This window comes from Chinchilla lanigera, unplaced genomic scaffold, assembly GCF_000276665.1.
Source record: "Chinchilla lanigera isolate Chin_1 unplaced genomic scaffold, ChiLan1.0 scaffold00022, whole genome shotgun sequence".
In the NCBI taxonomy this organism is placed as follows: Eukaryota; Metazoa; Chordata; class Mammalia; order Rodentia; family Chinchillidae; genus Chinchilla; species Chinchilla lanigera.
This window is the reverse complement of record NW_004955423.1, coordinates 27,229,840-27,241,348: the sequence shown is the minus strand read 5'-3', so window position 1 is coordinate 27,241,348 and position 11,509 is coordinate 27,229,840. Positions and strand designations below refer to the sequence as shown.

Below are 11,509 nucleotides of genomic sequence, written 5' to 3'. Positions count from 1 at the left end.
GTACCGGGAACCGAACTCACGACCTTGCGCTTGCCAGGCAGGCGCTTTTGCCGCTGAGCTAAACCCCCAGCCCCTTCCCTTAATCTTGATAGTTTTGCAGGTATATCAATTTGTGCTGAAAGTTGTTTTCTTTCATGACTTGAAATACTTCAAGCTGTTTTTGATTTGAGGGTTTGAGAAGTCTGCTGTGATTTTGATGGACTTTATAGGTAATCTGATTCTTTTCTCTAACGGCTTCTAATATTTTGTTCTTGTGCTGAATTTCTCTGATCTTTATTATATGTCTGGGTGTAGAATGACTTTGGTCATGGCTAATTGGAGTTCTGTATGCCTTACTTGACTGTATGTCAGATTCTGTTCTCATGTTTGGGACATTTTCTATTACTTCTGCAGATCGTCTTTTTATGTCATTTGTGTTGACTCCTTTTTCATTGACACCTATCAGTCTTACATTGTTTTTCTTTGTATCTTCTTGTAGCCGTTAAATTGCTACTTCTTGATCCCTTGTTATTTTTAAGCAATCTTTCCTTTCAGTCTGTCTTCAGTTTTGTTCAAGTGGTTTTCCCAGCTTTCAGTAGAATTCCTAATTCTTTGGCTATCTATTTGGATCCATGTCCTGCATTGTTTCTTTCCCATATTGTTCACAGTTTTCATCCTTTCCTTATCATATTGGTTTTTAAAAAATCTATCTGTACTTTAGATTTGCTGAGCAATTCCTTTATGGATGTTGACTTTTTTTTTTTTTACCTGAGAGATTGATTTTTTTTCTTTTGGTACTGGGAATTGAACTCAGGACCTCATGCTTGCCAAGCAGGTGCTTGTGCTGCTGAGCTGTATCCCAGGCCCCTTGAGGCATTATTTCTGATCTGATTTTATCTATAGCCTCATGGATTTGTTTCTTTACTTTGCTATCATTCCAGAAATTTCACATGTATGTCTTCCATTTTCCTCTATTTCACTGTCCTCTGGACTTGTTCTGGGTGGCCTGGGGGGGGGTCTAAGAATCTTGCTTCTGCATCTCATCATTTTCTATTTCAAATATTTTTATTTTGTTTTCTATGTTGATCTTTTTAAGTTTTTGTGGTAGGTAGCTATATCACCAGTATCAAGTCCTTTCTAGGAAAGTGGTCCTCAGGGACGTCTTCTGTGAATAGGAGGTTCTTGGCTTGTGTCTGTTCCAAGATCCTACTTTCCCAGTTCATTAAGAGTGAGATGTTGGTATGTTTGGCTCAGTTTCCAGTTCTTTGGTGCTGGGCTCTGGTGAGGTTATTTCTCCAAAGCTTCCCAGTATTGTTACAGGAGCTATGAGAACAACTGACTATAGCAAATATGACATCCTAGCTAAAGTAGTATAATTAACACTAAGAATAGTATCAAGTGCAGTTTAGAAACTAACAGACTGTGGTAATTATTAATTTTGTACCTTAAACCATAGGAGCAAGATAGATTGTTGTGTAACAGAACCGATAGTAAACTGGGAGCTTGTATTCCAAGTGTTTCCCTTTGGAAGAGTGGTTTTACTCTGGTGGGGAGATTTAAGGATAGTGGATAAAACAGATAACTGAAGAGAAAGTAGAAGCCAGGTGGGAGAACAAGGGTGATCATGCTCACTTTGGGAGACTAGAGGATAGAACAAAAGAGAAAGAATGAGGGAGTAAGCAAAGAGATGAAAAAGGGGAAAAAAAAACAGGGGCGGCCCCACCTGTCTGCTTCTATTCCATGTTTCTTTGTCCCCAAGCACAAAGCTGGTTTACCTAACTTACCACCTATTGGCTAATACTGATAGTGTTTTGGAATTTTTCATGCCACTAGTCCTGCCTGTCCATCTTGTGCATCCTAGTTGGGACCCTCCTGTGTTGCTGGCGTTCCCTCTGGTCTCTGGACCTTTCCAAGTGGGTTCTTCTCAGTGTTGACAGCAGTGAGGGGAGGGGCCATTCTCTGGGCCGTCTACCATGGGTCACCTGGGTCACCGTGGTGGGGGCAAACCTTTTTTGTATACTCGGCTCTGTTAACAGCATTTGGGAAACTGCATCTTTATTTTGACATAAAGTATATTAGAATGGAAAAATGAAATGCTTTAGTAAGTTTTTTTTTTTGGGGGGGTCTTCATTTTATACTGCTATGGAGGTTATTTTTAATACAGTATTTGAGCCACTGTTGTATCCCTTGCAGACCATAATAAGTATGGGATGTTAATAATCAGGAGACTGGTTCACCTGTCAGATATTGTGGAAATTGGCTTTTAAATAAGGCCATCGACACTGAGGCAGAGACCAAGCTTAACCTATCTTGTTTTTGCTGCCCATATTATGTATTTTTTTGGCTGATCAATTTTAAATATTAAAAGATATGTATTATGTTAAGGATGAGCTCCTCAAAGTGAAAGATGTCTCTGTAGTTATCTGGGAGGAATTGGTTGGTCAGTTGAAATTGAATGCTGACTTTGCACATGGAACTTTGTGGCTTAATTTTTGAATACCTGAGAGAGATACATTTGTGAGTGAAAAGATTATCTTTAGTTTCTCCAGAGCCAAAAACAGAAATGAAGACCTTGAGATGGGCAATTTCACAGTTTGCTTCAGTGGAGAGGATTGTAGGAGAAGATAAGTACTTCTGTGAAAATTGCCATCATTACACTGAAGCCGAGCGAAGTCTTCTGTTTGACAAAATGCCTGAAGTTATAACCATTCATTTGAAGTGCTTTGCTGCTAGTGGCTTGGAGTGAGTATTGTAAATAAAAGTTATGTGAAGAGTAAGCTGCTACAAAAGCAAAATTTTGTTAAAATACTGTAACAGCAGAAGTATAACAGTATTGATCAAAAGGAAGTTGTATAGATGCCTTAGAAAAAATTTTGTTCTTACTAAAATGCATCAGTTTAAATCCTTTTGGTGTGAACACGTTAAAATTTGATTTCTTTATACATCTTGAATATTCATTTTGTAGATGTTAATAGCAGAATTCAATTTCAGTAGAACTGATTAAAGTAGGGAAGAAATTTTGAATATACTGACTTTTATTGAAGGGTAGAAAGGCAAAATCATTTTTTAGTTTTTAAGGTAAGATTGGAAATCAAATGTCTTTGAAAACTAGTTTTTTTCTCATTGTTGAATGTGTCTAAGCACTATTAAAAATATAAAAACGCTAATTACATTTTGGATATCTGACTTCTTCTGACACGTACATATCATTGTGAATTTCACTTCTACCATGCTGACTTGTTTGAAATTAGGAGCTTTGCCAGTAGCTTTCACCTTGTTATGCCACAAGATGAGATACAGTCTTTTCTGCATTCAGTGGACTTTTTCTTTGCTAAATATATTTTATTTAGTTTTGTTGACAAATCTTTTAAAGACATTACATTAAAACTGACTAAAATGTGAAGGATTTTGGTTTCAAAAGTTCATTTGGGAAATAAGTGAGAAAAAGATTGTATAGCTCATATAGAAACTGAATTTTAGCATCTGTGTATGTATTATATTCAAAATTGGGGTGTTTTTATATGAATGCTATTAAGGGTTTATTCAGACTTTTACTTGGTTCACATGAGTATAGAATTTTGACCTTAGAATGGAATTCCAGGAAATCTTTCTTTTTCCTTTCTTCCGTAAGGTTTGATTGTTACGGCGGTGGACTTTCCAAGATCAACACTCCCTTACTGACACCTCTGAAACTGTCATTAGAAGAATGGAGCACAAAGCCAACAAATGACAGCTATGGATTATTTGCAGTTGTAATGCACAGTGGCATTACAATTAGCAGTGGGCATTACACTGCTTCTGTTAAAGTCACCGACCTCAACAGTTTAGAACTAGATAAGGAGAATTTTGTGGTTGACCAGATGTGTGAAGTAGGTAGGCCAGAGCCACTGAAAGAGGAGGAAGCAAGAGGTGCAGTTGAAAATTATGATGACGAAGAAGTGTCGATGAGAATTGGTGGAAATACACAGCTAAGTAAAGTTTTGAACAAAAAAAATGTAGAGGCTATTGGACTTCTTGGAGGACAAAAGAGCAAAGCAGATTATGAGCTCTACAACAAAGTGTCTAATCCTGATAAGCCTGCCAGTACAGCATTTGCTGAAAGTAGAAGTTCTGAGATGAACAGTACTAATGGGACCCATGAAGTGGATAGGAACAAGGAATCCAGGGACCAAACAGGCATTTACATGAGTGGATTTGAGAACAAAATTTCCTGTGTAGTGCAAAGTTTAAAGGAGTATGAGGGGAAGTGGTTGCTTTTTGATGATTCTGAAGTGAAAGTTACTGAAGAGAAGGACTTTTTAAATTCTCTTTCCCCTTCTACGTCTCCTACATCTACTCCTTACCTGTTATTTTATAAGAAATTATAGAGTGGGTGTATTGTCCCTGTGTATATATTAAACAGGCCTGGCCAACATTGGTAAAGTTGATTACAGCACACAGTCTTTTAGCTTATCTTTCAAAGCTACTGGATATTATGGGTCTCTGTAGGTTTTTATATAATAGTGAGATTTGAAATACTGAAAAACCATGTTAATTTTTAGAATCCATTTTCCTTCATAGAGACAAGTGATGTGTTAGCTCCTGGGAACAAACTTGTATAGGTTAATTGAATTATCCAAAATGGAAGCATTTAAACCTTTTGGATTTACACCAATCTTTTGTGTCTGCTTTTTAAAATAAAGTGCTTGTATTTGTATTCTCCATATTTTGGAGAAGTTATCTACATGATGTTTATAGGTCTGTGCTTTTTCACCTAAGAAAGAGAATCTCATTCAATAGGTTTAGTTTCATCCTAGTTATGAATCCTCATCTCTGATGGGCTGTGTCAGAGGCACCAAACCTAGAATGCAAGTGTTCACGTTGGGGTGTGCGATTCGTGCCTTGAATCACTTTGGAAAGTCCCAGAAAAACCAGATGGTACCTTTTTATCTTCCAAGAATTTTATATATATTTATGAGGATGATTCTGTATTCTAGTACATCTTTTTGGGCATGGACTAATTTGTATTTCTTCATACTCGTATTCTGCACGATGTGTATATAATACATCAAACTTTGGAGGTATGACCTTAAGTTTAACTTTTTTAAAAACTGGGAGGTCAATAAAACTTAAATTGCTTAACTATGTATTCAAGTGCTCAAATATTTTTACTTGTGTTTTTATCGTAAGTACAGCTGAATGAGGGCAGTAGGGAAGAGAATAAACATGAATAATTACCTTACACTCTTTCTGACAGCGGAGATGAAGAATTTCTCAAAGAGGTGACATTGTGGTTAGTTTATCCAAGTTGTCATACTTAGTTCTATAATAAAATTTTCACATCCTAGTTTTCCTTTAAAGTAGACTTAATGGAATTCAAAACAAGAATTTAAAACAGTGCTTTGGGCACACAAAAAACTATGCTTTAATTATACTAAGTCAGTAAGTGGCCAGTTATGCCTTAACATTCTTGGTACTAAGATTTTCTTAATGACTAAATATTTTAAGTGCTAACATAACCCATTTCAACAATGAGACTACCTGGTCAACTAGAAAGTGACACCAGAAGGTTGATTCTGTCCCCTTTGCACAGTCAGAATCACGGAGCTTTAAAAATAGCCCTTGTGCACTATCTCTAAGATAATGATTGAACAAGTCTAGGATATAGCTTGGGCCTCTGCTAACTCAGAGCCAATTTTTATTTGTTTGCTTCTAGTTGTTTTTGGTCTTTTTGAGGCAGGGTCTTGCTCTGTAGCCCAGGTTGTCCTCAGACTCATGATTCTTCTGCCTCAGCCTCTTCAGTGCCCAGATGACAGGTCTGTACCACCATGCCCAACAAAAGACAATGTTAATTAAAAACTAATACAGATTCCTGAAAACAGGTATGTAAATGATACACTCCATGTCATATACCAAAGTTTTTAAAGACAAGGAGAAACCTCTGTTCTGACTCAGAAAACATTTAGTACTTCATAATAACTAAACCATAATTAAATCGTAAACTCTATTGTCACTGAAATCTGTGTATAATGTCCCAGTTAACTAAAGTAACCCACTGAGAAGGGGCACAGGGTTTAGGGGTTACTTTATCCTTCCTCTCCCTTGCTAGGTGTCACCCGTGGGTGTGAGTCTCCATTTTGAACTCCTTGCCTTTTCTTACTCACCTGGCTCCTGGTATTTGTGGTGGGTGCTGTGTGCAGGCCCTGCCTTGGCATACTGGGCAAACATGCTCTCAGAGCTGTGTACCCAGCCCCAAGCCCACTTCTGAGGTTACCCTTCTGACACTTAACTCCTTTTGGTCCAGTGACGTAGGATCCTTTGAAAAGCCTTTTGGTGACTCATGTTTCAGTTAATGTAGGTAAGAGGGATTTGAGATGGTAATTACCTGTTCATGTGAGCTCAGCAGGGAAATTGGCCAGCACCAAGGTTAGACTTTTGGACAACCACAGACGATGGCAAGTTATTACACATGGTCAGTCCTTAAGCGATGTGTGTAACTGATCAGTAGTAAAAGGGTGTCAGCAGTACTACTGTGTAAGCTACAGTGCTGCACAAAAAACACTGTTCTGGACACTTGCAGAAACTGGGAAGATGAAGGCCAGGCGTGGTGGTGCATGCCTGTAATCCCAGCACTTGGGAGGCTGAGACAGGAGGCTCTTTGAAAGTTCAAGGCCTGCCTGAACTGCATAGTGAGACTCTCTCAAAAAGACAAAAATCAAACAAACAATCCCCACGAAATTTGGAATATGCAGAGTTTGGGAAAAACTTGACAAGCAATTATATCTTAAAGATTTTTTCTGTATTCCCTTTTCATATGAAGTTCCAATTTTAAATAAATTAGTTGAATTTGAGTAACAGCTATTTTGCTTTTTACATGTGCTATGTGGCTTCTCATTTAATTTGTAGATTAGCAAGTATAAACTCTAGCTCTGTCTTATTTTTATGGTGATACAGTTTTAAAGCAGATTTTTAATTTTGGTTGAGATAATTAAAGAGTGATGACTGATGCAAGGTATGGTAGCGAACACTTGTAATCCCAGGAGATTGAGGAAGGAGAATTATTATCATTTTGGGGGGGTCTTTTTTGAGACAAGGTCTTGCTATGCAGTTCAGGCTGGCCTTGAGCTCACTTTGTAGCCCAGGCTGGCCTCGAACTTGCTACGATCCTCCTACCTCAGCCTCCCGAGTACTGGGATTACAGGCGTGAGCCACCACGTCCGGCTAGGAAGAATTCTTAAGTTTGAGGCCAGCCTGGGGAAATTAGGCCAGTACCACCAAAAACAAAAAACCTCGTGACTGGCTGTTTAACTTGAAACTCCTAACAAAGATAGTGCCATAAAGATCAAGCTTGCTATCAGTACTTAGTCATACACACAGAAAAGTTTTTGGGGGCTATCTATTTTGGTGATACTGGGGGTGGAACCCAGGGGCACACTACCCCTGACCAGCCTTGTTTGATTTCAGTACAGCACCTGGCTAACTTGCTCAGGCTGGCCTTGAACTTAAGCTCAGGCTGGCCTTGAACTTGAACTTGAAACCCTCTTTCCTTAGCTTCCCAACAGCTGGGACGTTAGGCCTGAAGCGCTGTGCTCAGCTCTCAGGGAACTAGTTCTGAAACAACTCAACTTACTCTCTGCCTCTTTCAATAAAGAAAAAATGTAAAAGTCCCACTCACTGAAGTTAGTGTAAACATTCACATGTTTAATAGTACCTTTAAAATAAGCAATACTACATTTAAAATGGTTCCAAAATGAATCTATAAATGGTAATATAAATTAAAAAATATGAACTTAAAGTAAATTTAACATTAGCTATGGTATAAATAATGGTTAATGTATAGTGTACCTTTGAGTCATTAAAATGTCTTAAAAAAAGATAACAGTATGTTCCAGAATGTTAGAAACCACTGCCATGATTCTCAGATTAACACTACATTTGACACTGTTTTGGCGTTCTTCAGTAAGTGAATCAGTGCTGTAACTTCCAGAATTACATCAAGGTCTTTTTTTCAATAGATCTTAACTTTTCACATTCAGTGTTGAATACATGGCTCTTTTCAAATGAATAAAACAAGTGCATTTATTTTAGAGGTCCATTTTGCGAAGGCTTATTCGACTGAAGGAATCTCTGGAGAAAAAGAAGATAAAGTTAGAAGAAAACAAGTGTACCACACTTTGGAAAACAACCCCAAACTTTTGTGTATACCTCTAAGATGTTTTACATGTTTTTTCTTCTAGAGTTATCTCAAAAGTTATGCCATGAGTTTCTATTATTTTTGAAGTTAGGTACTCATTCTACATATTCTACTTTATATATCCTGGTTTACAGATTATAGATTGGAAGTATAGTAACCACTGTACCAAGTCTACTGATTGTTTATTCATTTGTCTAATAGTTGCTATAGATACCATAAGTAAGACAAGTACTACAGGCTAATAGAAATTTTAGGGGAAAATCTGGGGTTATTAAATGGCAAAAGACAGGTGTTTCTTTAGAACACTGAATTTTGAGTCTTAAACCAGTGGTTCCAACACTTTGTCTCAGATTCTTTTTACATTCTTAGAAATTATTGAAGAATCTAGAGAACATGCTTATGGAAATATATGTATTGACATTTCCCATATTAAAAATTAAATGAAGAAACTTAATTGTACCAAGCAACTAATTACATGTTACTATGAATAGCACTGTATTAATGAGTTGAGAGCAATCTTGGAAAAGCGGCCCTCGCGCACACTGTCTAGAGGAACGGACTCCTCGTTCTCCTCTCTGCCTGCCTCTGCACTCAGTCTCTTGATAGCACATCTCATGCTGTCCTCTGGAGCACGCTGCAGTGCTCTCATGAGAGAATCGAAGTGGAAAAAGGCAATCATAATTGCTTTTAATATGAAATAGGTTTTGAAACTCCTGGAAGGGTTTTAGGGACTTTTCTCCATGGGCCCCAGAGCATACACTCAAAACCTGGGTCTCCAGATTTTGTAATTCTAAAATTTTCATTTTCTAAATTCTTAAGACGTCAAGAGGGATGACATTCTTGAAATACCTTTTAATGTACTGTCCTTTGCCCTTGGTTGGTTTCTTTTGCTTATCGCTCCTGCCATTAAGGCTAAGCCGTGAGCCTTCGTATTCCCAGGACAGGAAAGGGAGGTACAAGGAGCTCACACTCAGCTTTGCATCACAAATTTTTTTTTGGTTCCAGTGAAAACAGCAATTTTTACATTTTTGAAAACAGCAACCTTGAAAGCTACATACTGTTCAACAGGAAAAGCGTTTTTCTAAATTCCAAAAGCCTACCTGGAAATACTAACTGAAGCTTAAACTGGGCATGGGGGTGCAGGCCTGTAATTCCAGACTCAAGGGGCAGAGGCAGGGTTGGCAAGTTCAAGGCCAGCAAGTTGCTGACTAAGCAAGACCCTACCTCACAAAAGGACTGGTGATGTAGCTCAGGGTGAAGGCCCTGGGTTCAGTCCCCAGTACCACTAAATAAAAACGAACGAAGGGCTGGGATGGAGCTCAATGTAAAGTGCTTGTCTAGTGGGCTTCAGGCCCTGGGCTCAACTCCCCAAAACAACCGAAGCTCAGGTAATTGGCCACGGAGTGATCCCAGACAGAAGCAAAGCTGAGGTTCTGTGCAAGGGTGTCCTTCGGACTGGGAAGACATGGTCTTCTGCCGAGTCAGAGCAGAAGGCAGAGACTAGGCCTGGGCAACCTGAAGTGGGCTGCAGGAGTGGAGGGGACGAGGGTGTGCCTTCCCCTGCGGGCTCTATGAGGACTTCTTGTGCAGGCCTCAGGCAGTATGGGTGGTAAAAGCCAGCTGCAGGCTCATTAACAGTCCTGGGCTGCCTCTGCCTTGCAGACCAGGGAAGAGAAAAAAAAAAGGCAAATCATACTTGCTTTTAATATGAAATAGGTTTTGCAGGTGACCGCACTCCTCCCTGCAGCAGTAGCACAGACACTTTTGAATGGATGGGAGTAAATCTTTCCACAGACCTCAAAGTGGAAAAATATCAGACTGCTGAAGGGCAGGGACTAACTGCCAGGTGATTAAACAGCCAGTTTAACTCTCTTTTGCAGTGCAGAATACCCTGTATCTACACTGTTTTTACATAAGTAGCTTCAACGGTCTTGCAAATGTTAATTTACCAGACTGTTACACTTTATAGTGGTACTCCTTTCCAGTTATTCCCAAGAGAAGGGGGTTAAAGACAGCAGTGCCACAACAGTGTAACAGCTGTATATACATTTGACTTCAAGACCTAGAAAAGGTAGTTTATTTTTAGCAGTTTTTTGTGTCCTTTCCAGAAGTCAGATACTAAAAAGCCGCACTGCCTTAGGACTCTGCGTCTGTAACCCACTGATTCTAACAATCACATGCTCAAGTAGAACTAGGATTCAGCTGTAGAAAAGTCCCAGTTATTTTCTTTTCTATTCTGCCAACACTTAAGAAATGCTCTGTGTACTACTTACAGTCACAGCTAAGGAAATGAGACACGCTAGTGAATTTTCCCGCAGAAGTACCAGAAAGTGTGATTTTATTTTTTCTGATACACGATCTTACTATGCAGCCCAGGCAGGCCTTAAACTCACAATTTGCCCGCCTCAGCCTCCTGAATGGTAGAATCAGATGTACCACCACAGCTGCCTATGATAGGACTTTAAAAGGAATAGTTTTAGGCCAGACTTAAAGTGCTGCTCCAGCTCGGTGTATGTTTAATGCGATGTTATGATTCTCCAGTGTGGGAAGAACTGACTTTTATCTCATAGCATGATTAATGTACAGTGGGCAAAAGGCTTATACAGTTTTACTGTTTGGTTCCAGGAGATACAACACCTGAAGCCATATAATAAAAGTTACCCTATTTCACTATGAAAACAATCAGCTTTTACTTTTTCAAAGAGCTCAACAATAAGAGAAAAAATAGGCACACCTGTGGCAGGTGACAGGCAATACTGCCTTGTACAGCTGAGGGATCTTCCTGTTGATCAGCGGCTGCAGAGCCTCCTTAAGGCGATGGTAGTTCCTCTCTAGCTCCCTCTGATACTCCTTCTGGTCAGGCCCGATTAAGCTCTTATTCTTCCGTAAGGCATCCTCACACCTGGGGGCAAGACACACGGTACCAGCAGACTTCTTTGGGCAGAGCTGGCCAGCTTGGTGCCAAACAGACTCACAAACACACGTGAACACGTGTGTGCATGCACACACACACCGAGACAGGCTTTTGGCTGAAGGTTAAATATGCCTTCTTAGCTTTAAGGCAGAGAATGAACAGATGACCAAGTTCTTTCAAAATCTAATAAACACTTTTATCTAAATCGAAAATTATGCAGTTTAATCATCCATTCTGAAGCTACTTTTTGGTATCACTAACCAGCCTGGAACTCATTATGGGATACATGCACATTCACTGGTGTGACATCTATTGTAGCTTGGTGCAAACATGTTTTGTTTTCCCAAGTGAACAGATCTGGATGCAAATCCTTTATCCAACTTATTTAAGAAAAATATCTGGATCCCAACAGATGAAGGAAAAAAAGATTGTTTAAAAAAATA

General features: G+C 39.1%; 2 protein-coding genes across 2 annotated transcripts in view; one reads left to right on the top strand and one right to left on the bottom strand.

Moving 5' to 3' along the window:
• Positions 1-5,107, top strand: part of Usp1 (ubiquitin specific peptidase 1) — a gene marked incomplete in the record, with an annotated part of 17,823 nt that extends 12,716 nt beyond the window's left edge. The window contains 2 exon segments of the mRNA XM_013514387.1: positions 2,520-2,721; positions 3,611-5,107. Of these exon segments, the coding sequence (XP_013369841.1) occupies positions 2,520-2,721; positions 3,611-4,346 (938 nt within the window).
• Positions 5,108-7,638: 2,531 nt separating this feature from the next.
• The window catches only part of Dock7 (dedicator of cytokinesis 7), a 190,090-nt gene continuing 186,219 nt past the window's right edge, over positions 7,639-11,509 (bottom strand). Inside the window, exons 51-52 of the mRNA XM_013514367.1 lie at positions 10,887-11,054; positions 7,639-8,085 (exon numbers count right to left, since the gene is read on the bottom strand). Coding sequence (XP_013369821.1) covers positions 8,043-8,085; positions 10,887-11,054 — 211 coding nt within the window. The 3' untranslated portion in view covers positions 7,639-8,042. The remainder of the gene's footprint in view (positions 8,086-10,886; positions 11,055-11,509) is intronic.